Below are 26,548 nucleotides of genomic sequence, written 5' to 3'. Positions count from 1 at the left end.
CACAAGCTCTGTCGCCGGGCTGGAGTGCTGTGGCCAGATCTCAGCTCACTGCAAGCTCCGCCTCCGGGTTCGCCATTCTCCTGCCTCCCAGCCTCCCGAGTAGCTGGGATTACAGGTGCAGCCACCTCGCCCAGCTAGTTTGCTGTTTTTTAGTAGGAGGCGGGGTTTCACCGGGTTGGCCAGGATGGTCACCGATCCTGCTGACCCTGTGATCCGCCCGTCTCGGCCTCCCAAAGTGCTGGGATTACGGGCTTGAGCCACGTGCGGCCTATATCCGACGTGTGGGGGATGGCTGCGCGGATCTTACGATTTCTGTGCTGTGTGAGTTTGTGATGCTTGATGCTGTTTGGGGATCTGGGGCTGTCTGTGTCGCGGTCGGTAATGTAATGGTAGGTCTGGGTTGGACATAACTATATCCATGTCTACATTTTTGTTATCTATATGTATGTCTAATCTATGTGAATCTATGCATGTATGTATATCTCAATATCCATATATATTTAAATCGGTATCTATATCTAAATCTATACAACTACATCTACAAACTGTGTCTCTATGGATGTCTCTGTCTAATCTAGAACTATTTCTGTACACACATCTGCATCTCTGATTGCTCCTGTTCCTCTGGAGAGTCCATCTAATATGACAACCAGCACACGGGCTGGCCGGGGCTGGAGCTCTCGTGGGCCAGCGGAATGTGAGCTCCTCTCACAGCTACGCTTCATCTTCCCAGGCCTCGGCGTCCGTGTCTGTAAGTCACCGTGAAGACAGAAGCAGCAGCCATGGCACCTGTGTATTAATCTCTCAGACACGGGCTCTGGTGCCCACCTTCCCTGGAACCTCCGGCCTCCAGCCAGGGCTCGTATGAGGGGCTGTAAACATGGCTCAGCTGTTGCTCCTGGTTCACTCTGAGCCCTCAGCACCTGAGTGCATGTCCACCCAGCCGGGGCCTCTGCTTCTCTCCTGGTGTCCACCCTTCCTCATGGAAGCAGGCTCGGGATTCAAGCTGTCATTCTGAAAGCTGAGGGACAGCCACGTCCATCAACCTTTTGGGGTGTTCTGTCCAGCAGTGACAGAGCTGGTGCATCCAGGGATGGTGCTGGGTCCTGCTGGCCTGCGCTGTCTGTACGGAGAAGGCACTGATGGCTGCTTGCGTGGGAGCAGGGCCCTTTCAACAGGGACATATGTGGCCTCCATGGAACAAGTTAGGCTTGTGCATCAGGGATGCAGAAAGGTCATGCCCAGCATCCTAATTTTCCGCGGACGATTTTGCAGGGGCAGCAGTGTCATTACAAGGGTGCTGCTGGTGGGGGAAGCTTGCATCCCCAGCTGTTCACCTCCCAGCTCCTGAGATGCTCTGGGGGCACTTTCCCTCCCTCAGTCTCTTCCTTAGAAAGAGAAGGTCACTGTCCACCATCGCTCCCCATCAGGCTCCACCGGCGGCCCGGCCCAGTGCCTCCAGAGGGCCTGGGTCCTGCCAGGGAGGCACAGGGCAGCTGTTGGAGAGGAGACTCCTGGAGGCAGCCAGCTGCTTGAGGGGCTGCAGGGCTCAGCAGGAAGACGAGTGTCCTGCGGTGGACCCTGACTTCACGTTCAGCAGCCAGGAGCCCAGCAGGGGCAGAGCGGGGCAGGGACAGCACCATGCAATCATCACATCCACCACACAGAACCAGCAGGCAGCGCGGAGCTCAGAGCTGCCCTGAGCACAGGCACTGCATGGGCGCTGGTCCGGGCCGGGCTCAGGGGTTCTCTCGGACGCCCTTGACGGGGGCAAGACCTGGAGAGGCAGATGGACGGCGTCCAGGCAGGGGGATTCCTTAGCAAAGAGGTAGCACTGGGAGGGAACGTCTCAACTCCAGAGACACATTTGACTTCAGGGTTTATAGAAAAGAGTCTTTAAGATGTAGGAAACAGATAAATATATGTTGTAATTGTTCTCAGGAAAAAAACTAAAACGTGACATTTGAAGCAAAATGTTGGAAATTAGCTTATGCTCCTGTGTATGAACTTCTTCTAAGGTTTTATTCTGAAGATTAAAAGATGGCACCGTGGGCCAAGTGCTGTCGTGGGCTGAACTGGATCTCCCAGATTCTCATGCTGAAGCCCCAATGCCCCTGGCCTCAGAATGTGGCTGATTTGGGGATGGAGCATTTGAGGGGGTAATTGCAGTGACACGGGGATGTCACTATGGGCCGTGGCCCAAGGCAGCCAGGTGGCGAAGCTGCCACGTTCACAGAGAGGAGCTCAGCTGCTTTCCGCATTATTATTATAAACCCACGAAAGCCAATTCAGAACCCTGCTCAGGTGAAGCTGGTGGGACATATCCTTATGTCATATCATATCCTTATGATATGAGGCCTCAGACACACAGAGGGACCGCCCTAGGAGGACACGGGGAGAAGTGGTGTCTGCAGCCAAGGGGTGAGTCCTCAGGGGGAGCCAGCCCTGCTCTCACCTTGATCTTGGATTCCAGCCTCCAGGACTCGCTGAGAGATAAATCTCTTGTTCAAGTGCCCAGTCTGCAGGGCTTTGCTATGGCACCCCCAGTCTGCAGGGCTTTGCTGTGGCATCCCCAGTCTGCAGGGCTTTGCCACGGCACCCCCAGGAAATCAATACAGTTCCTTTAACTGCAACGTTAGGAACAAAACACAACAAAAGCAGAGCTCCCTCCATAATTATATTGACACCGAAATCTATGTGTGTTTCTACATCTAAACATATATAGGGATACCTATACCTAAATCTAAATCTATTCTTTTATACCTATAGGTGAATTTATATCTATATATCTGCATCTGTACCTATATCTACAATTGTCTATATCCATAATCAATATCTATATGCACACCTGTATCTAAATCTAAGTCTGTAAGTCACCGTGGAGACAGAAGCAGCCCTGAGCACCTGCATATTAATCTCTCAGACCTGGGCCCTGGTGCACAAAATGGTCTTAGGCTCATGTGCTGCTGGCCCCAGTCATGGTGCAGGTGTTCAAAGGGGGCCCAGGAGGAAGAGAGGTGGTGTGCAAGTTCTCTTAGGCACGAATTCATCTCTGGGTGCTCTCCGGGAAGAGGAAGAGAGGTAGTGGGTGAGCCCTCTTAGGCACAAATTCATCTCTGTGCTCTCCCAGGGCTGTTCCTGACTTCCACTGGGCCTCCTTTCTCCATCCTTCTGTGGGTGAGTCCAGAAGAAAACACTGGGAGGGACGGAGGGTGGTGGCTTCAGCTGGAGGACAGCAGCAGGAAGGCGCCAGCCTCCACGGAGCCATCTGATGGAGTGAGATATTACCAAGAATACAGCAAGTGCTTCTGGGCTGCAGTGCAGCAAAACTGCAATCTTGATGTAAATGTCCCACCGGCCTCACCTGAGCAGGGTTCTGAATCGCTTTCGTGAGTTTATAATAACAATGCGGAAAGCAGCTGAGCTCCTCTCTGTGAACGTGGCAGCTTCGCCACCTGGCTACCTTTGCAATTCACATCTGAACCGTTGATTTAAACATTTTATTTAAAAACCTGAATGCAAGAGCTGCTGTTTCTAGTTTTCCATGACTGAGAGTAGTCTGGTTTGAAATGAAGAGAAGATATGATTTCATATGGAGAAAAAACATGAATAAAACCAGAGGCTGATAAAACAATGAGTATGAGGGGGGAATGCTGTGCAGAGAGAGGACGCCCGAAACAAGAGGGTGGGGTGTGCCTGACACAGGAGGGGGGTGTGCCTGACACAGGAAGGGGGGTGTGCCTGACACAGGAGGGGGGGTGTGTCTGACACAGGAGGGGGGTGTGCTTGACACAGGAAGGGAGGACACGTCATCAGGCTGACGTGAGTTTCAGGAGCACCAGAAGGAGCATCCTCGGCCTCTGAAGGCCCCACGAGCCAAGCAGTTTCTGGCATTTTTCAGACTCACTCTGCCTTCGACTGGCCTAACTGGCCTCAGGTTCCTTCGCCTGAGGATGAGCGCTCAAGAACTTGTTCATTCCAGCCATCAGAATCCCCAATGAAGCTGAGAGTCACGTAGCCGCTTGCACTGACGTCTTTCTGTCCTGGCTGGACGTCCCAGCTGCCTTTGCTGCATTTGGGCCTTGCACTTGGTTCTTTCTGGAGACCTCACTCCCCTATGACAGTAGCTCAAAGGAATTCTGTCTGTAAGTCGAGTCTGGCGAATAATTATTTTTCTATAAGAGTTGGAAGTCAACTAATAACACAAATTCCCGGCCAGCTACGGAGTGGCTGTGTGAGTGGCAGCATCTCGCCCTCTTATCACTAGTGTCCTTTTGTATAAAATGAAGATGAAAGATAATGCTTACTTAAGAGCCACAATTTTCAGGGGAGTAAATTCGTCAAAAGTTTGGGCGTATCTGGCGCCTGACTTGGAGGCAGCGGTGAGGAAGACGCTGTCCCTGATCTGAGGGCAGAGCTGGGGGACTGGGCAGGGCCATCCGAGGTGGATGTTGAGCACCCAGGCCCCATGCAGGGCGGGGACATCCAGAGGTGGGGGTGGGCGACAGGCAGGCAGCTGTGCTGCTGGCCCTGGTCAGGGTGCAGTTGGGTGCGTTTGGAGGGGGCCCAGGAGGAGGAGAGGTGATGGATGGGTCTGTATTGAACGCTGCCTGTTTCATAAGTTTTGTGTCTTGGGGGTGATCTAGGTTGGGTATGCACCTGTGGACCTTGTCTGGAAATGCATTCTGGCTGCCGCCCCCAGCCTCAGCGTGCACCGAGGGTCTCTGCACAGACAGCAGACATGAAATGCATCCTCTGCCCCCAGCACAGCGCGGACGCCCCTCGGGCACCTAGGCTTGGTGTCTTATTCATCTCTGCCCTTCCCAATCAAGATGGTGATTGACAGTTGCCTAACTTGAACACACTTTTCTTCATTTTACAAAAACTCGCAAATAGATGGACAGAGAGGGAGGGGAGCAGACTCACCTACGCAGGTTCTCCCATCGTCTCCTAACTCGTAGGGGTCCGCGCAGAGGCACTGGAAGCCGCCCTTGGTGTTTCTGCACCTCGCAGATGCGTGGCAGGGTGGGTGGGCACCGTCTGCACACTCGTTCACATCTGCCAGACACACAAGGCCACACACGTGAGAGGAAGCAGCCGCACCCCCTTCTCTCCCGTGTGATCCCCGTTCTGGGAGATGCTTCTGTCTGGAGAGGTCAGCCCTTTGCCCACCACCCCACCCGGTCTAGGGGGAACCAGGCACCACCTCTGCTGTTGTGTGGCTGCCCCCTGCTCCCTGCACATCTGAAAAGGTGATGAGGAGAAGACGGACACACGCTGGCCGTGGGCTCCGAGCCTGCAGGGAGTCCACACACTGGGGTTCACTCAGGCCCAAGTCACAGGAGCCTTCCTGGAGGAAATTAGGGTCTGCCTGGGATAGGGGAATGTGGAATTTGGCCAAGTGCAGGACACAGGGGCAGGAAGGGGCCAGGGTGAGGGTGGGGCAGGGTCCGCTTCGCCCAAGCAGAGACTCCCAGCTGGCCCAGATGCTCCAGGTCCTCTGAGAGCAAGGACTGGGGCCACCTGCCACCACCAGTGAGGATGGTGTGTCCCCTCCTGCTCTCCCTGCACGCGAATCCTACATCTAGTACCTCATCCCCTAGGCTTCTATTTCCAGATAACCTGCTGTACATTTTGTTCAAATAATGTTCCTTTTCTGGCCAATTTTAGAAAACAAGCAGGAGCGTGTCACAGGTCTGCTCCACACGCCCAGTGTATGTTCTCTGAATGGCACAGGTGCTGTCAGTGCTGGGACACGTGCTCTTCCAGGAGCTGCTCTGTCTGGAGGGAACAGAGCTGGCCTGGGTGCAGTCTCTGCCGAGGGCCAGGCTGGGGGCAGCAACCTGCCTGCGCTCCTGGGGTCCTGGTGCCGACGACACCCGCAGACAGAGCAAAGGTACTGGGAGGGGTAGAGGGACTCTCCCCAATCTCACCGCTGAGTGGAAGAGCCGGGGTCCACATAGGCCACAGGGACTTGGCCCCCGACTCGGCCACCCCAGGACGAGGAGAATGTGCAAACCTGGGCAGCGCTCAGGCAACCCAGTGCCGGAGACCTGCGAGGCCTTGAAGGTCAGCTGGGGTGGCCTGCTGCCCTCCTGCTCCCCAGGGTGAGGGGCTGCATTGGGTGGGACTACCCACTCCTAACTCAGGGCTCTGGGGTCGGGGGGAGCCTTGGTCCCAGCTGGTTTTCTCAGTTACAGAATGGGTATCATCATGTCTGTTGTGAAAACCGGGCCTGGAATCAAAGATGGTGCTTATGACAACTAGCAGGGTGTTGGGGATATCTCAGGCTTTCTAAAGAGGACAGTCTTTAATAATGACATTATTGATAATGACAACCACTCTATAAGAGTATAAGAAGCCGGGTGCGGTGGCTCACGCCTCTAATCCCAACACTTTGGGAGGCTGAGGTGGGGGGTCACCTGAGGTCAGGAGTTTGAGACCAGCCTGGCCAACATGGTGAAATCCTGTCTCTACTAAAAATACAAAAATTAGCCAGGTACGGTGGTGGGTACCTGTAATCCCAGCTACTCAGGAGGCCAAGGCAGGAGAATCACTTGAGCCCAGGAAACAGAGGTTGCAGTGAGCAGAGATTGCACCACTGCACTCCCGCCTGGGCGACAGAGTGAGACTCCATCTCAAAAAAATAAAAAGTAAAGAAATTTCAAGGGATTGGAGCTATTGACTATCGGCCACTGTTAATTGTCTGTATCTTGCAGCAGCTATTAAAGTTTTATGTATAGGTAACCATGTCAAGGCTGTTAGAAGGCTCTACAAAGCTACCCTGGAACCAGCCCCTCCTGCATCCCGCTATGCAGAGCTGTGAAGCACTGGAGTGAAGGCATCTGCCCCTGGAACCAGCCCCTCCTGCATCCCGCCTATGCAGTGACAGGAAGCACTGAGCTGTGCAAAGGTGATTCGCCTTGAAACGCAGCCCTCCTGCATCCCAAGCATGCAGAGCTGTGCTGCCTGTGACAAGTGCCAAGGCATCTGCCGCTGGAATCAGTTCTCCTGCATCCCTTATGCAGAGCTGTGCAAAGGCATCTGCCCCTGGAACCAGCCCCTCCTGCATCCCGCTATGCAGAGCTGTGAAGCACCGGAGCTGTGCAAAGACATTCACCTGAACCACTCTCCTGCATCCCGCTATGCAGAGCTGTGAAGCACCGAGCCTGTGAAGGCATCTGCCGCTGGAACCAGCCCCTCCTGCATCCCCCTATGCAGAGCTGTGCAAAGGCATCTGCCGCTGGAACCAGCCCCTCCTGCATCCTGCTATGCAGAGCTGTGAAGCGCTGGAGCTGTGCTGGGGTGCATCTGCTCTGAACGCCTCCTCCTGCATCCCGGCTATGCAGAGCCAGGAGCTGAGCCAGCGGCGGCATCTGCAGCCACCCTAGGAGGTTTCTATCATGATCGCGTGAGAAATCGAGGTCCTCACCCATGGATGCTGCAAGCCCGTTTTCTCTTCTTCACCCTCAGGGTGTGCCATGGGGCCCTCAGAGTGGGAATGGCAGCCGCCAACACATCCCTACCTCCCTCTCGGGGAGTTCCCTCGGAGCAGCTTCCGTCCCTCTCCTCACCCCCTCCCTGCAGCTCAGACTCATCCTAGGTATGAGTTCCCTGCGGCTGCTGGGAAAAATCATCACAAACTGGACGGCTCCAAGCAACAGAAATGCATCCTCCAATAGTTCTGGAGGTCACAGATCTGAAATCAGGGTGTCGGCCGGGCGGTGCTCCTTCAGAAGGCTCTCGGGGGAGGGGGTCCTTCCTGCATGCTCTGGCTCCTGGTGGGTCCTGGGGGGCCCATGCCTGGCAGATGCTTTGTTTCCATCCTGGGTCTTCACACGTTCCCATCTCTCTGTGTCTTGTCTCCTCTTCCTACGAGGACACTGCACATTGGATCGGGACGTACCCGACAGCCTCATTTTAACTTGATGGCACCTACAAAGGCCTTGCCTCTTCTTCAGGCCACATGCAGAGGTACACGGGGCTAGAACTTGAGCATAGCTTTTGGGGGGCAGTTTGGCCCACAACGCTCCACCCAGGGTCAGTTTATTCTAAGCAGAAGCCTGAGTCAGGGGCCAGTGCCATGCAGGTCTCCTTCCCGAGGATGGACAGGAAGGAGGGGGACAAATCGGCCCTGTCTGAAGAGCAGCACTCTCCCCAGCAGAGGAGGAAACCAGCCTCAGCCGCAGTGTCCCCAGATACCAGGGCAACCTGCACAGAGGCCGAGACTGTGCTCTCTGGCTGCCTCACCTTGAGTTTCAAGAAGAGTGGCTGTGGCGTCCACAGTCTCCATGCACAGTGAGTGCAGATGTGCACGGATGTTTCCATTTCTCTAAGCAAATTAGTATTGGTTGTGAACCATATTTTCCGTAATACGCACAAAGCATTTATGTATATTCGTTTACTGTATAACCTCCTGACAATAACTGATGTAAAAAGCCACTGATTCATAGCTTTTTATCTATTTGAAATCTGTAGCATCAAGGCACTCAGAGGAGACTCACTGCAATGCATTTGCCAGTTTTTTTGTTTTTTGTTTTTTTTGAGACGGAGTCTCACTCTGTTGCCCAGGCTGGAGTGCAGTGGTGCAATCTCGGCTCACTGAAACCTCCACCTCCTGGGTTCAAGCAATTCTCTTGCCTCAGCCTCCTGGGTAGCTGGGATTACAGACACCCACCACCATGACTGGCTAATTTTTCTTTTTTGTATTTTTAGTAGAGGTGTGGTTTCACCATCTCGGCTAGGCTGGTGTTGAACTCCTGACTTCATGATCCCTAAAGTGCCGGGATTACAGGTGTGAGCCACCACGCCCAGCCTTAATATCAAGGTTTTGTGTGGATGAGTTTGAGTAAATAAGTAGAATTTGAATAGAGAAGAGAGCAGCAAATACTATTTGTTTTTCTATATTATTCAGTTAAGTCCACAGCCTTCCTTTCTGGAGCCGCAGATGTTGATGAGGAGATTTCACTGAGGACCTGCTTGAGTACTTACATTCTTGTCAATTTACCATAAACGTAAAGTTTCCTCTCTCTTATACTTGATTTTTTTCCCTTGTGATTCTTGATTTTGAAACTTCTAGTGCAGGGAATAGCTGTGGTAAAAATATTTGTGCATATGCACTTGTACCAGATTTTTGAGTTTTGTCATTTATTTCTAAGACATATTTTAATTATAGATGTGATAAAACAAACAAGAAAAAGAGTCGTATTGCTGCAGGTCAGCAATCCCTCCTCCCTGTTCCCATCGCAGGCTGCCGAGGTCTCCAGTATGAACAGGCTCTGGAGCAGAGCCTAGCGCTCCCCTCGCATTCGGGGGGACACTCATCAAAGTGATGTGTGTGCCCGTGACCCACTGCTTTAAAAACACCTGAACAGATTCCCAGTGCACACACTGCTGTGCAGCCTGCATGTTCATTGAGTGACGTGTCACCAAGTGTCACCAACACTCTTCCAAGTCAGCGGACGTCCTGCTAACTGTGCAGCGTAACTGTTCTGGGTGCAGCTGTCCCAGCATTCGGAGCACGGCCCCTGGGCACGCACGGTGTCAACAACAGGCCTGCGCCCCACTCTTTGTACTGTGCATTTCTAACTAATTTAAATTGATGCCTTATTCCTGTCCTCATTTAACGTTTGAAAACCTGGAGGTGCAGAGACTCAGCAATTTTGGGAGACAGATTAAATGGCTACTGAAATGGCCGTGGCGGGAGAACATGAAGTTGGGCCCGAGTCAGTGAACTACAGAGAGAAGACAGAATGAGTTAGGGTTGGCCGATGGGCGTCTTGGACCTTCACATACACAGTCTAACGGGGTCTCGTGAAGTGTGTGGATTCTGACTCAGGGATTGTGGCGGGGCCCCAGACGCCGCAGGTCTAACAAGCTCCCTGGTGACGTTGCTGCTGCAGCCAGGGAACCCACCAGGAGCACCGGCTCCTGTGCACGGACCACACTGAGAAACACTCCTACACACTGGGGAGTACCCAGACTGTTCAGAAATAGTCCTTCTCACAACGGGTCTTAACCTTAGACAGCTGTTAACTGTTGGACTAAAAATCAAGGAAGATAAATGAAAAGATTTCAGTAACAGAAGAGTGATTTTGATGGCACAGGATGGTCTAGAGGAGGCTGGAGGAGCATTCCTCGTTTAGGAGACAGATGAGCAAAGTCACAGGCCAGAAGGTCAGAGGGCACGTGCACAGGGGACAGCTCTGCACAGGGCAGGTTGCAGGACACCAGCAGTGCACAGAACTGGAGTTGCAGGACATGCCAGCAGTGCACAGGAGCGGAGACTAGGACACCAGCAGTGCACAGGGCAGGTTGCAGGACACCAGCAGTGCACAGGGCAGGTTGCAGGACACCAGCAGTGCACAGGGCAGGTTGCAGGACACCAGCAGTGCACAGGGCAGGTTGCGGGACGCAGCAGTGCACGGTGGGTTGCGGGACACCCAGCAGTCTCCCTTCCCGATCCACTCTAAGGTCTCGCCCATTTTTATCTGCACCTTGCAGATCCCTGTGACAGCACTTTGGGGTCATTCATACTTAAAATAAGCTAAAATGGACACGTGAAACATATGGGTACTTGGGCAAGGACGGACGTAGGCGCACAGTGAAATGCACCACAGGAAGGCTTGTTAACACAGAACATGCAACGTGCTGCGCCCTGAAGCACTTGCCATCAATTCCTTAACGGTGATGCCAACATGGAAAACCAGGAACGGGGGTGAAGTGGGCACTTCAAGCTTGCACAGTCTCTAAGCCAAGGAAACAGGAGAAGCGCGATTCGTGATCCCTTTGTCACCGAAGGGTCAGTGACAGCCCGCGGCCGGGAGTCATGCAACCACAGTTTACACCGATGTCATCGCCCGACGGAGTAGCTGTGTTTCTATCACCGAGGCTTCCGGAAAGTTCCCTGGGAGACACATCCTGGTCTGCTGTTCTCTGGGGCATTGTCTAACCTCTGGGTGGTTTCCTTGTACATTGTCATTTGGGACCAATCCCAGAACGCAGCAGGGGAGCACGTCTACAAATCTAGCATCGTGCAATTAACAGTTTAAACGAGGGTTTCCAGCCCAGGCTGCTGGTTTCCAGCGATGACACCCTCCCTCAGCTACGTAGCAGGCCTCTGCCCTATCTGTGCCCAGGCAGCTCCCTGTGTCCTCAGCGACTCTGAAAGTTATTTCCGAGGCACCGTTCCCCAGCTGGCTTCGTTTCCTCCTCTCCTCATCCCTTCTCTCCTCTCCTAACAGAAAGATGGCTCCTGGGAGGGCACCTGAGACCACAGACTTGGAGGGAGCCGCACCCCTACCTGACCCCTGCCCTAGCACTGAGTCCTGGTGGGTCTCTGGTGCACGCGGGGTCTCAGCCTCTCCCTTTACGACTGAGGGTCTAGAAGCAGTTGGCCACTGCAACCCTTCAAGGACAAACATTTTGGACTTTCAAAATTGAAATGGAAATTTTGTTACTGTGCTAAATTATACATAATGTGAAATTTACCACCTCAGCCATTTTTAAATGTGCAGTTCAATGGTATTGACCTTGTGCAACTTATCCCAACATCCCCCTCCAGGCCTTTTTTTTTTTTTTTTTTTTTTTTTTTTTTTTTTTGTAGAGATGGGGTTTCACTACGTTTCTCAGGCTGGTCTTGAACTCCTGGCCTCAAAGGATTCTTTCACCTGGGTCTCCCAAAGCACTGGCTCCAGGACCCTTTCATCTTCTGAAAACTCTGAGAAAACTGAAAACTGTGGATTTTGCTTTTATTTCTACTTGCAAACCAGCCAGATTCTGGCACGAGACCCTCTCTTTCTTCTGCGGTCTAGGTTAGTGCAGCTCATAGCAGCAGCTCACAGGAGGCTCTGTGTCTGATGCCAGTTTTCCTCCCCTAAAACGCAGTCCTGAAGGCAGCTTGGCCTTCTAAACATTGCTGGTGAGTGTTGTCTGAGCAACCTTCCTCCGAGAACAGCAACCATTCCTGCTCCTGCCTGCCCTGACCCCCTGGCCCATGAGACCAGAGCCAGCAGTCCGGGTTTTGTTGCAGGGCGTTTCTGAAGTAGCTGGGGGACACACGCTGCTCCGACAGGACGCCCCAGCCTCAGGAGTTGCACCCAGAGGGCTCTTTCTGTCTCAGAACAGTCAGTGGGGGACTCTCATTCTGCTGCTCCCCGCAGAGGGACCCCAGTACGTGGCTCTTCCCCTGGGAGGCTCTGTTGTCCAGCAAACCTGCTCCCAGGTGCCCTGGGCTGACACCCGCTCAAGCCAGGCGCATGGGAGGAGGAGGTGGAGGTGGCCCACAGCTGTTTTGCCTTTGCCTCCCCAACCTGCTCTCAAGTCACCGCTAGGAGCCCGCACCTGTCTACACCTAAACATGCAGGAAGCTGGGAGTGAAACTCAGCGACTGGAGAAGAACCAGGCATGGGCTTCGGAATCAGCCACCTGTGGGAGGCGGAGGCGGGACTAACTCTATGGGTTCCTGGAGTGGAGACGTTTGCTGCCGTGTTTCCTTTGAGAAAGTGGCCCTGCGAGTTCACCACAACTTTGCCTGGAACTCATGAACTCCCCTCTCTCTTCCCTCACAGGTGACCCCATTGGTCACGATTCCACGTGCCTATTCTGAGGCCTCACTACCTAGAAAGAGGCCAGCTGGGAACACGGCCAGCCAAAGGGAGAGCCCTTGCTTCCTATCCCCAAATTGCTGCTGGGAAGATAACAGTTTCAGAGGCATCTTTTGGCGAATAAATTTTCAATGACATTGCGTTGTTAATTTACATCGGAAACATGCAGATGTTTTGTAATTGTTATTGAAGAAAGAACTGACCTTTGCAGAGCGGAGGCTGGAAATCCCATCCTTCCTGGGTGCAAGTGAGTTGCTCGTGGCCTTGGAGCTCATACCCGTGCCGGCAGGAATACACCAGCACGCGCCTCCCAGACTCCTCACAGTGCACAAAGTCCCCATTCTCCACGCTCTCTGGGAAGCCACACTTGTCGTCTGTGAAATGTGGACAGGTTGACATGTAGTCAAACTGCGAGAAAAGAAAACCACATACCAACGTCCCTGTCACGGGCACACTTGTGCCCTGGAGGGGCTGGTGCCGAGGCTGGGGAGCCCTGCTGTGGTCACTCACTCAGCACCCACGCAGCACACACCGTCACTTCCCAGGTCGGGCCCCGCTGGCTCCCATTTTCTAGGCCCCCAGTTCCTGTCTCACTAGAGAAGGGTCCCGCCCGCCCCGGGAGCTGCCCTGAGGGTGTAAGGCAGGGCGTCGACTGTTTTCTAAACAGGGAAAAGTTAAACTCAGCTCCTTGGGAAGACAAGTTTTGCTTGAGGAGATGCACGTGCTGTAAGGTGGTGTGAGAAGAGACCAAACGTCACCTTGAGGAAAGGTCTCCCTCCAGGCTTCCAGGTTCATGCCAGGGATGCTGTCACAAGACTCAAAGTCTTCGGGGAATTTTCCGACTCGGAAGGCATCCACGGGCACCCTGGTGAGGCCGGTGTTGTCACAGATGACCCGAGACAGGGAGTGCTTCTCCAGCTCATGCCTCTGCGCGTCCGTGAAGACGTGGCTGTTCTCCCACCAAAACCTCCAGGGAAGGAGACAGAGCGTAAGTTCACGGTGCCTGGAGAACCCCCAGGGCAGGCACTCAGGGCCAGCCACCCACTGCTGTGTGCTGCTGGCCTCCCCTGCGGCGCCTGCCCAGACCCCCAGCACCCGGGGCCGCGCAGGTGCAGGCGCTGAGGGCCTGAAGGAGACGCGGAGGGGCAGCACGGCGTGCACCTGGCTGTCTGAACGAGCGGCGTCAGATGGAGGAGGGGCTCAGAGCCACTTCGCGTGTTGACTGTGAGAATCTATTTTGCTGCATTGCTGTTATTTGGGGTGCAATGCTGTGTTAAAAACAAGAATAATTACAGCAAATTCAGCTGCTTTACAGGGTGCCGCTCTCTAGTCTGAAGTCAGCGTGCCCTGCACGGTCTCTCTACCTTCAGCTTCTTCCTCCAGGCCATGGGTAATCAAGAAAATTGCAATGTGAAGAAATGAAGTCCCACTTTCCCCTCAAAATACGAAAATCGTTGCCAAAGCGCCAGCAGCTCCTGGCCTGAGTGCCATAAAGCACACATTTCCCCGGCCACATAAAGCTCTTCTGCTTCCCATCACGGGGATGAATTCCTCTTAGAACATAAAAAAGAGGCCCCACTACATGGAAGTTCATTGACCCCATTTTTGCATTGGGGAGATATTTGGTCATAAATGCACAGGATGAGAAATTGCAGGCACCACCCCAGGAATCTGCCAGCTGCCTCTGATTTCAGATGGAGCTTCAGCCATGGGTGGCATAAAACACGCTTGGGAGACACACATATGGGGCAAGTTGGTGAAATCTTCCCCCTTCTGAGCGAGTGGCTTCCCATGTCCCAGAGAATTCCAAACGCACGTTTGCTGAAGACACAGCTATGAGGGAGACAAGTTCTCCCGGTGATTTCTCCCTAGATGTTCGTAGCTCTTTGAAATGCTGCATCTCCAAAATTAGAGACAAAAGTCACACTGGGGAAAGGACAGGAGCCTCGGCGTGTGGCAGGTGCACTCTCTGGGAAGAGCACAGATCCTTTACAACAAAAATCTGACCTTGGCACAGTGACTACCAAAAATAGAGAGAGAACTGGATAGGTAGGGATGTCTTTAAAAGCAAAATAAAACATTTTCCCATTGTTTTTGTCTGTGTTGTTCCAAAATCTTAACACTGGTATCCTGTGCACCTGCTTCTACGGGAGCGGGGAAGGACTCAGAATTAGACGGGAACAGGATCTGGCTCTGACTCCCTCCAGTACAAACCTCCACATTCCAGGTTGAACTTGAGGAGGGAGCAGACATGTACGAGGCAGGCAAACCGGGACCTCAGCTTTCTGCTACCGGCAAGCACCTGTGTGTGCAGGCAGGGGCTGGGGGACCAGGAAGGCCTGTCCAGCCCAGAGGCATCCATGAGCACCAGGCATAGCCTGTGTCTGCGCCTGAGTCACTGTCCACCTCTGCGCTTTCCTGGGCATCGTCAGGGGACGTGGGGAATGGGATGCAGTCTCAGGGCTGTCATGAATGTGTCACAATTTGTTTTTGTTAGGCGCCTGTTTGCTCATGTGGTTGGATCTAGGAAAAATCAGTGCTAGCTCCCATTCTAAGTGCTACATGCTTTGTAGTTGCGTCATTGTTATGAAAACACGGTTCGAGGTTAAGGAAACTATGGGTGGGAGAAACAATCTGATCAGCTTATGTAAGAGTCGAGCGGTGGAGCCAGAATTTGGATGCAGGTCTGGCTGGCTTCAGAACCAATGCAGACCACCTGCCTCTGTGCAGAACAAGAAGGAAGACATTCTGGACAGGAACCTACCAGTCTCCGTCCCGCAGAGCCTTCATCTGCTTCCCAATGAGACAGGCAAACAGGGGGCCTGTCCGAGCCCTGGGGAGGAAGTTTTCAGCTAAGCCTCCCAGCCAGACGTCGATGTTGTCAGGATGCTTGTACAAGTCCAGGATCTTGTCGGCCATGCTCCTGCTGGCGATGGCTGTGCTCAGGTCAGCAGGGGTCTCCAGGCGAGGCAGGCCACAGAACTCCCTCCACTCATTGTAACCTGCACAGGGGAGAGGCTGCACGGTTTCTCTCACATACCTGAACCTTTGTTGAGCCCATCTCGCTCATGCCATGGTCCCCAAGACGGGAAGCACAGCAGGGCAGAGTCCCGTCCCACCCTGTGACACTGCCTGGCTGTTTGCCAGGCTAGGATATTCCAGCTCAGAAGCCAGAGCTCTTTCTGCAGGGTTTGTTCATAAAGGAGCTGGAGACAGCAAGAATGCTGAGTCCACGACATTTAAGTGCATTCCTGTTATCGCCCAGCCTGCACTTAGTTCTCACCTCTTCAGAGCAACCGAGACAGCTCTGCACCCTCTTCAGAGTTTACCTCCCACAATGACATCAGGAGCACACACAGAAGCCAGCACTCTCTCTCGCTCTCTCTCTTCCCCCTCTCTCCCCTCTCTCTCTCTCATGCGCGCGCGCGCGCATACACACACACACAAAGGGACACACACAAATATCTTTATCTGTCTGGCTAGTCATCTCCATATTGAAGACTAGAGATCTTTTCTTGCTGGGAACCCTGGTGAATCCCTGGCCTCTCTTCTCACTCCTCCTCCTGCTCGCTGCCCAGGCCCTCATCCATGGTCTGACTCTGTGGCTGCACCTTTGCCTGACACTGGTGCCCCTCCCTGTGCCCCACTCCTTACATCCGCCTTCGTCCCTCATCCACTCCTCTTGGTTCCACCGTCGCCTCCTCCAGAAGCACTCCCTCCTCAAGGCTGGGCGACCCTCACTCCCGCGGGGTCTGATCAGAGCGCAGTCCAGGGCCTCTGCTGCTGTCTCTGCTCATCCACCCGCCCTGTGTGGTGCTTTAGCTAAGACTGTCTGGTTCTATCCTCAGCGCCCTGCCCACCGCAGGCTCCCAGCAGAAGTCCCGGACAAGTGCACGCACAGCAACATGTGAGCACTGGGCCGGTTCCCCCAGGGGCAGTGAGGCTTTCACGGGACAGAAGGCCGGGCCTGTGGTGTCTCATGTTTAGACCAAACAGAACTGGGAGAAATAGCCAGGCATCCTCGTTAGTCTGGGAAGGGGATGCCCACGTGACAAAGGGACTCATGGAGCCAAGGGGTGGGAACAACTTGGAGGAAGACAGATCGGAGGAACGGACAAACTGGAGGAGGAAGGCATTAGCGACATTCAAAATCTGAGCTTTTAGAGGCCGGGTGCGGTGGCTCAGGCCTGTAATCCCACCACTTTTGGAGGCCGAGGCGGGTGGACTGCCTGAGGTCAGGAGTTTGAGACCAGCCTGGCCAACATGGTGAACCCCTGTCTGTACTGAAAATACAAAAATTAGTCAGGTGTGGCGGCAGTCGTCGGTACTCCCAGCTACTCGGGAGGCTGAGGCAGGAGAATTGCTTGAACCTGGGAGGCGGAGGTTGCATTGAACCGAGATCGCACCGTTGCTCTCCAGCCTGGGCAACAAGAGTGAGACTTCGTCTCAAAACAAACAAACAAACAAAAACAAAAATAGAAACACTCTGAGCTTTTAGAAAACTGCTGTCAGGTGCTATTGAGTCCATTTGTTAGAGGGCTGAGAACCATTTCCCTGGTTAACCGTCAGGAGGAGCCGTGTGTGTCTGACTCTTATGCTCCTAGAGTCACCCCTCTTGGCTGGCCCCACAGCCCTGGTGCTGCTGCATCTGGCAGGGGATCCCCTGATCCCCCATGAGAAGCTGTGCTGCCTCAGCCTGACTCCTGCTGTCAGTGCATCTGCTGCCCTGTATCTGCAGAAACCACTCTTATTTTCTGTTTCCAGATGGGCCATCCTGGCCCTTTCATCAAAGCCACCAGGAGGTGCTTTGCCCCGTCAAGAGGCACCTGTGTCCCTCCAACTCAGCACCTCCAACAAAATTTCATCTTTATCACACAATCTACTTTAGCCTAGACCATCCCAAACATACCCCACGAATTTCTCAGCTCCAGTAACAGGCAACCTGTAGACAGTCGGTTTATACAGAAAACACAGATGCCCATTGCTTGCCACAGGGCTTGGGGGACACAGCTGTTATTTCATTAAATATTTACTAAAAGAATGCATTTATTTTCAGACTAGTCAAAAACAAAAATAATGAGCAAATTAAAGTTCTAAAATGAGGAGAAAAGGTTTCTATACCGACAATTTAGACCATCGTCAAACTGTTTTAATTAGTACAATAAAAGCATTTCCACACCTGTGGGAGATTGACATCTTAATTTTAAAAAGAAAAAACAACGAAGTTAGGAGGGCATTTTCCTTTCTTATTGCTCTGAGAGGAAACATATTTGCATATTTTTCCAACTCTAGAGGGAAAATGTGCAAGGTCTGGGAAGGAGGTAAAGACATGGAGGCTGAAGCTCTTCACAGCTCCGGAGGCCACAGAGCCCGGAAGAAACAACATCACTTCGGATGTCCCTGCCTGTGGGAGACACCGCAGAAACGGGAATGCAAAAAAGGTGTTTCTGTTTTGTTTTGTTTTTCTGAGACGGTGTCTCGCTCTGTCACCCAGGCTGGAGTGCAGAGGCATGATCTCGGCTCACTGCAACCTCCGCCTCCTGGGTTTCAGGCAATTCTCCTGCCTCAGCCTCTCAAGAAGCTGGGATTACAGGTGTCTGCCATGACGCCCCGCTAATTTTTTGTATCTTTAGTAGAGACTGGGTTTCACCATCTGGCCAGGCTGGTCTTGAACTCCTGAACTTGTGATCTGCCCGCCTTGGCCTCCCAAAGTGCTAGGATTACAGGCATGAGCCACTGTGCCCGGCCGCAAAAAAGTGTTTTGGGGAAGATTGTACATTTTATATTCACTGTAAAGTACAACAAACGATTTCAGGGCGTGGCGGAAATCATCATCCCAGCTCAACGTGCTGAGACACGAGCGTTTCTCTTTTATCTAATTCAGCCTGAGATCTAACTAATCAGATCTAACGAAGCTTCTGCTGGGTTTGTGGCCTTTCTGGTGCATCGATGCCTCCAGTTGCTGGAATTCAGACCTGGGGACGTTGCCTATACTGTCTGTGTGTCAGCCTCTCAATCCATCTTTTAGAACAGGATCGCAGTCTGGCCTTCGCGGTGGCTGGGGTATAGAGTGCTAACACACGAGGTGGGCTTCACACTGAGTTGCTGGAATTCAGACCTGGGGACGTTGCCTAAACTGTCTGTGTGTCAGCCTCTCAATCCATCTTTTAGACTGTGATCGCAGTCTGGCCTTCTGCACTGGCTGGGGTATAGAGTGCTAACACACGCAGTGGGCTTCGAACTGCAGGCCACAGGGACCCGCGTGGCAGCTCTTACACTGCTGTGTCATGACTCCTCCTGTGTGCTCACACCAAGCACTCTCGTGTGTGCGTCCCCAACACTCAAACGTGAGGTTGACTCTACTGTCCTGGTCACTCAGGGAAGGAACTGGGAACCACACAGGTTAATTAAGAAATTCATCCAAAATTGAACTCCTCAGGTCCAAACCCAAGTCTTTGGAACACAAGTCGGGCTGTGTGCTGGTCTTACTCCTGTTCCCTTCCCACCAGGTCCTTCTGTCCTCGTCAGCGTTTATTTGCCCAAACATTCATTCATTCATTCATTCATTCATTCATTCATTCATCCATCCATTCATTCAGTGAGGGTTCCGTAAGCGCCTGTTCTGTGCCAGTCAACAGCTCTGGGTGCTAGTGACCACAGCCCTGAAACATAGCCCTTCCTCCTGGGCTTATGATCTTTGGGGGACCCACAGGCCAGTGGGAACGTGGATTTTCACCTTTGGCCACATTTCAGTTGGTGAAAAGTAGAGCAGACAAAGGTGGGGGTTGTGAGGGCCGGGATGGGGTCGCCCGCTCTCTGGTGCAGTTAGCTCAGGGAAGTCAGCAGTGGCAACATGAGGAGGTCAAGCTGTGGGGCCTGAGCAGGGCCAGCAGCAAAGGGGGTCCTAGCCAGAGGCAAGGTGTGTGTGGGCATGTGCTGGGTATGTGCGGGCATGTGCGGGTGTGTGCTGGGTATGTGCGGGCATGTGCGGGTGTGTGCTGGGCATGTGTAGACAGGTGTGTACTGGGTATGTGCCGGGTGTGTGCTGGGCATGTGCTGGCTATGTGCTGGGCATGTGTAGACAGGTGTGTGTTGGGTATGTGCCAGGTGTGTGCTGGGCATGTGCTGGGTGTGTGCTGGGCATGTGCCGGGTGTGTGCTGGGCATGTGCCGGGTGTGTGCTGGGTATGTGCCGGGTGTGTGCTGGGCATGTGTAGACAGGTGTGTGCTGGACATGTGTGGGTGTGTGCTGGGCATGTGCTGGGCATGTGTAGACAGGTGTGTGCTGGGTATGTGCCGGGTGTGTGCTGGGCATGTGTTGTGTATGTGCCGGGCGTGTGAAGGCATGTGTGGGCTGTGCTCCCTGAGCTCTGGCAACAAGGAAGCAGCTGTGTTTGGGTGCAGGGAGTGAGGGGGACAGTGTGCATTATCCTGACACACATGGGGCCCCTTCTGCATCCTCCCAACTCACATTTAGTCCCCAGATATTCACAGCCTGTGTGGTTGCTGATCTCAGCCCTTCCAGATGCCACTGGTAAGGAAGACAGGAATGGGGGAAGGGCCAGGGGACAGAGGAAGGCCCAGGGATGTGGCAGAACAAGACTTGCCAGCACTGTCCGTGTCACATGTCACCCACGCACAATAGGAGGGCACCTCCCAAGCTCCCAGGGTGCATGGAGAGAACAGAGCCGCACACAGAATACGAGGTCTCAGGGGATCGGGCCTGGACAGGTGCTGCAGGTTGACCAGACAACCGAACCACCTAGGAGCCCAGAGGAGGGAAGGCTGAGGTGGGCCTGAGGTCAGGGAGTTGGGAACGGGGCAGGTCAGGGAGGAGGCTGCGCGGTGGGGCCTGGGAAAGGCAGGAGCCAGGTCGGGTGTAGGGAGCACAGGGGGCTGCTGGCCTGAGAGGTGCAGCCACTCCCACCAGGGGCCAGCTTGGACCAGTTAGCTAACAGCAGTCCTGATGTGGTGGAATGATCTCTGCAGGCCCTAGGATCTCGCTGCGGGGAGGAGAAGGGGACGGGGGCACTCTCGCCATCCCAGGAGCTTCCCGGGACGCCAGACGCTGACCTGCCATTGTCTGCCCTCCTCCCTCCACTAGAAGCGGGTGTTTCTCAAGGTCCTAGCTCATACGTCCCTGGGAGGTTCAGAACCACCCTCTTTGTGCCATTTCTCTCTCTAAGAAAAGCTCGAAGTGGCCTCTATAGCTGAATGAACTGGGTCCTTTAAGAGCCATTGCTTAGAAGGCATTAGATTTGTGATTGTTTTACTTTAAATCAGTCTCTCTAGCAGCAGGTTGCTAACTCGGCAAATCCTGCAGCAGCTGCGTGAGGTGTGCAAGGGAAGGAACTGGCAGACCTGGCAGCCCGTGGTCCCGGCCCCTCTGCAGGTTGATGGACGCCAGATCCAAGGTGCTGGAATTGGACAGCACAAAGAGCCTTTCCGTCAGTTCCTCGTTCATCAGCTGATCCTGCACCTGCAGTTTGGCTGGTCTTGCAAGAAGGCCTCGTATTAGTGGGTCCAAACCACCTGGAAAATACCATGTACAAAGCAAGGACAGTTCTCGGCTCAGTTCTAGAGAAACAACAATATCTCAATCTTGTCCTTAGCAAATCTGTGTGTAAGTTCATGAATTCCGCTTGTGTGATTCCAGAGTTTCCTGAATGTCCTCAGGACACTGCCTTGCTGGCGGGTGAACCACTGGGCTGGCACTGACGATGTGGCTCATGGGGGATGGACCCTCAGAAAGAAAGGGGCCTGGAGAAGGAGTCCACCAGTTTTTAAAGCTTTTTGTTTTGTTTCTTAGCAACAGAAAGATTACAAAAAAAAGAAGCATTTGCTGAATTCTAACATCCAGAACAGTGAAAGGAAGACTCAGCTTAGCTGAGGGAGTGGCCAGTGTGCCTGGGGACCACTGTTCCTGTCATTTCCAAAGGCCCCATGTGGAAAGCAGGCCTCACCGCCTGTCAGGGTCCCTCTATCTCAGTGGTGTGTGAACCCACCACTGCATGCCACCAGTCTTTAAAGTTTGGCCTTAGGATGCCCAAAAGGAAGACCTAGGAATCACGACGTGCATCGTCCTGTGTGGGATGACCTGGGTGTCTTCAAATGCTAGGCACCTGCTGAGGGCCGGGCCAGCCCCTGCCTCTCTGGTGCACTGTGCATGACTCAGCTCTCATCTAAGCAGGTATCGCCAGACACACTGCCACACCCCTGCCCTCCCCACTCCCCACTACACCTGGAGCCTGTCAACTTTTGAGTCAGGTTAGGAGCTCCCAGAAAGACACACAGAGTACTGGGAAAGGAACATAAAGAAAAAATGGGGAAGCTTAAAAATAACCCTTCCAAAAAACTAATTGGGGGAATAGGATCATTTTCTTCCAAATAATTAACTTCCAAAGGAAACCCATCATTAACATTCTAAAGATGAGGGTGCTGATCATAACTATAGAACAGTTTAGCCTTTTATTTTTATTTTATTTTGAAACGGATTTTCACTCTGTTGCCCAATCTGGAATGCAATGGCAAGATCTCGGCTCACCTGCAACCTCTGCCTCCCAGGTTCAAGCGAGTCTCCTGCCACAGCCTCTCGAGTAGTTGAGACTACAGGCACCTGCCACCACGCCTGGCTAATTTTTTTTTTTTTTTTTTTGTATTTTTAGTAGAGACAGGGTTTCACCATGTTGGCCAGGCTGGTCTCAAACTCCCGACCTCAAGTGATCCACCTGCCTCGGCCTCCCAAAGTGCTGGGATTACAGGCGTGAACCACCATGTCTGGGCCCAGTTTAGCCTTTTAAAATGCTTTAAACACATTTATTTTCCCCACAGATATTAAAAACCCTGTGTAGGATCAGCAAGTATGCCCATACGGAAGGTCTGCATGGCTGTGGGGAGTCATAAGAAAGAAGAGAGAACTGATGAACATCGATGAGAAATCCCCAATAAAATACCAGCAAACCGAATCCAGCAGCACATCAAGAAGCTTATCCACCACGATCAAGTTGGCTTCATCCCTGGGATGCCAGGCTGGCTCAACATACGCAAGTCAATAAACATAATCCATCACATAAACAGAACCAACGACAAAAACCACATGATTATCCCAATAGATGCAGAAAAGGCCTTCAACAAAATTCAACTGCCCTTCATGCTAAAAACTCTCAATAAACTGGGTATTCTTGGAACGTATCTCAAAATAATAAGAGCTATTTATGACAAACCCACAGCCAATATCATACTGAATGGGCAAAAACTGGAAGCATTCCCTTTGAAAACTGGCACAATACAGGGATGCCCTCTCTCACCACTCCTATTTAACATATTGTTGGAAGTTCTGGCCAGGAAAATCAGGCAAGAGAAAGAAATAAAGAGTATTCAATTAGGAAAAGAGGAAGTCAAATTGTCCCTGTTTGCAGATGACATGATTGTATATTTAGAAAATCCCGTCGCCTCAGTCCAAAATCTCAAGTTAATAAGCAACTTCAGCAAAGTCTCAGGATATAAAATCAATGTGCAAAAATAACAAGCATTCCTATACACCAATAACAGACAAACAGAGCCAAATCATCAGTGAACTCCCATTCACAATTGCTACAAAGAGAATAAAATACCTAGGAATCCAACTTACAAGGAATGTGAAGGACCTGAAAGGAGAACAAACCGATGCTCAATGAAATAAAAGAGGACACAAACAAATGGAAGAACATTCCATGCTCATGGACAAGAAGAATCAATATCGTGAAAATGGCCATACTGCCCAAGGTAATTTACAGATTCAATGCCATCCCCATTGAGCTACCAATGACTTTCTTCACAGAATTGGAAAAAACTACTTTAAAGTTCATATGGAACCAAAAAAGAGCACACATTGCCAAGAAAATCCTAAGGAAAAAGAGCAAAGCTGGAGGCATCATGCTACCTGATTTCAAACTATACCACAAGGCTACAGTAACCAAAACAGCATGGTACTGGTACCAAAACAGAGATATAGACCAATGGAACAGAACAGAGGCATCAGAAATAACACCACACATCTACAACCACCTGATCTTTGACAAACCTGACAAAAATAAGAAATGGGGAAAGGATTCCCTATTTAATAAATGGTGCTGGGAAAACTGGCTAGCCGTATGTAGAAAGCTGAAACTGGATCCCTTCCTTACACCCTATGCAAAAATTAATTCAAGATGGATTAAAGACTTAAATGTTAGATCTAAAACCATAAAAACCCTAGAAGAAAATCTAGGCAATACCATTCAGGACATAGGCATGGGCAAGGACTTCATGACTAAAACACTAAAAGCAATGGCAACAAAAGCCAAAATTGACAAGTGGGATCTCATTAAACTAAAGAGCTTCTGCACAGCAAAAGAAACTACCATCAGAGTGAAAAGACAACTTACAGAATGGGAGAAAATTTTTTGCAATCTACCCATCTGACAAAGGGCTAATATCCATAATCTACAAAGAACTTAAACAAATTTACAAGAAAAAAACAAATAACCACATCAAAAAGTGGGCAAAGGATATGAAAAGACACTTCTTAAAAGAAGACATTTATGCAGCCAACAGACACATGAGAAAATGCTCATCGTCACGGGTCATTAGAGAAACGCAAATTGAAACCAAAATGAGATACCATCTCACACCAGTTAGAATGGCGATCATTAAGAAGTCAGGAAACAACAGATGCTGGAGAGGATATGGAGAAATAGGAATGCTTTTACACTGTTGGTGGGAGTGCAAATTAGTTCAACCATTGTGGAAGACAGTGTGGTGTTTCCTCAAGGATCTAGAACTAGAAATACCATTTGACCCAGTGATCCAATTACTGGGCATATACCCAAAGGATTATAAATCATGCTACTACAAAGACACATGCATATGTATGTTTATTGTGGCACTATTTAAAATAGCAAAGACTTGGAACCAACCCAAATATCCATCAGTGATAGACTGGATTAAGAAAATGTGGCACATATACACCATGGAATATTATGCAGCCATAAAAAAGGATGAGTTCATGTCCTTTGCAGGGACATGGATGCAGCTGGAAATCATCATTCTCAGCAAACTATCGCAAGGACAGAAAACCAAACACCGCATGTTCTCACTCATAGGTGGGAATTGAACAATGAGAACCCATGGACACAGGGCAGGGATCATCACACCCCATCTGTCGTGGGGTGGGGGCAGGGGGACGGATAGCATTAGGAGAAATGCCTAATGTAAATTATGAGTTAATGGGTGCAGTAAACCAACAGGGCACATGTCTACCCTACGTAACAAATCTGCACGTTGTGCACATTTACCCTAGAACTTAAAGTATAATAGAAAAATAAAAATATAAAAAAAGAAGGGTGACTTCACGGGGACCAGCTGCAGGGATCGCACTCACTCACCTCCGTGGAGGAGCGTCCATGGGCTGAAGAAGGCCTCGTGCAGCCACAGCCCGGGCAGGTCGGGGTGCTCCTGGAAGCCAGCGTCCAGCCTCCTCACCAGCGGGTGGATCGTGGCGTGGCCGAAGCGGAAGGCGGCCGTGGAGAACACGTTGGACACAGTGGGGTTGGCGGTGGAGTCATAGCCTTCATAGGGGCCCACGTACTGCTGGAAGGCCTCGGGTCCCAGGATCCTGGGGACGTAATCCCTCAGGGTGATGATCTATGCAGAAAGGAAAAGCGTCTCAGTGAGGCCCAGGATACCAGAGGAGGGTCGCCTCCAGTGGCAGTGGAGAAGAGCATCTTCCTTGACATCCCCAGGGAGCTGGACTCTTCTCGCCTTGCAATAAAGGCCTCAGCTGAACTTCCCAGAAAGGCGTTCTTGTTGATGTTTTTCATGAATATTCAGGAGGTGTGTTTATAGGGCTGACTACAGAGCCTCCTTCCCAGGATGGTGATGGGGCTGGCAGTGGCAAGAGACGGCGTCTCTGTCGAGCCAACGGTGGCCACCGGGCCAGGCTGGGCAGCTCGACTCCTGGCTGGATGACTGACGGCGGGGAGCAGTTCTTTTTCTACAAAGCAACAACACCTAATTCCTAGAGCCTCTGTGAGGATTAAATCAAAGCATGTTGTTTGGCAAAGAGCTCTGTCAATGGACAATTACAGTGCAATCGCAGGGCCTGGAAATTACGATTTGACACATGGCCCCAGGAGAATTACGTACAAAGATTCTACTTTCAGGTTTAACAGTGTTTCTTTCAGACAGAAAAATCAGTCTCAAATTGTTTTGGTATTTAAGGGGAATATTTTGGTCAATAAACTACATCCAAATGAAGCATAATAGGCATAATTCTAGAATATGAATCTTCTTTTTTAGCTTACCAGTTTAGGAAGGCAAGCAGATTGTTTAAAAATAACCAATATTATTTACACACTTGTAATATGTTCCTTCCAGGCGCCAGAATGCATTGCCTAAGCATGTAATTTGGCCCTTCAGGGAGACCAGGGAGAGCTATGAGTCTTGTGTGGCCTGGGCGTTTACTGAGGGCGCACCTGCTCCCCGCTGTCCCGCTCCACCTCGGAGACCTGGACAGACAAGAAGGAAAAGGCGGCATCCAAATGTTCCCCAGTGGGGTTTCCGTCCGTGTGCTAGTTCATCCATTGGTGAGAAGCACCGTGCTATGGGTCAGCATCCCAGAGAGTAGTTCTGACTTCATCCTGCAAACAGCCCTCCACCTGAGGCACAATTTATGTGGCAGCGTTTCTGAACCACACAGGTGTCCTGGGGGCTCCTCCTAGCCGCATGAGAAGGTCCGTGTTCTTCCCACGTTCAGAACTCAGGCAGCACCTTCTGCTCCCTGGAACATTCTTTGGTTTCTTCTCACTACAACAGAAAGGAAAAGGCCTCTCTCTCTTTAGCCCAGAGACTGAGACAATTTCTTTCTTTCTTTCTTTCTTTTTTTTTTTTTGAGACAGAGTCTCGCTCTGTCGCCCAGGCTGGAGT

The 26,548-nt window shown here is 51.8% G+C and overlaps 1 protein-coding gene across 4 annotated transcripts in view; it reads right to left on the bottom strand.

The window, feature by feature from the left end:
• The window catches only part of TPO (thyroid peroxidase), a 104,370-nt gene that overhangs the window by 16,684 nt on the left and 61,138 nt on the right, over positions 1-26,548 (bottom strand). For all 4 annotated transcript variants that reach the window (XM_003908223.5, XM_031654900.1, XM_031654899.1 and 1 more), the window contains exons 9-14: positions 25,009-25,267; positions 20,966-21,136; positions 15,370-15,607; positions 13,364-13,572; positions 12,809-12,979; positions 4,927-5,058 (exon numbers count right to left, since the gene is read on the bottom strand). In XM_003908223.5, the coding sequence (XP_003908272.4) occupies positions 4,927-5,058; positions 12,809-12,979; positions 13,364-13,572; positions 15,370-15,607; positions 20,966-21,136; positions 25,009-25,267 (1,180 nt within the window). The remainder of the gene's footprint in view (positions 1-4,926; positions 5,059-12,808; positions 12,980-13,363; positions 13,573-15,369; positions 15,608-20,965; positions 21,137-25,008; positions 25,268-26,548) is intronic.

The sequence above is a fragment of the Papio anubis genome, chromosome 14 (genome assembly GCF_008728515.1).
Source record: "Papio anubis isolate 15944 chromosome 14, Panubis1.0, whole genome shotgun sequence".
In the NCBI taxonomy this organism is placed as follows: domain Eukaryota; kingdom Metazoa; phylum Chordata; class Mammalia; order Primates; family Cercopithecidae; genus Papio; species Papio anubis.
The sequence above is the reverse complement of the archived record's forward strand: the minus strand, read 5'-3'. Positions and strand labels throughout refer to the sequence as shown.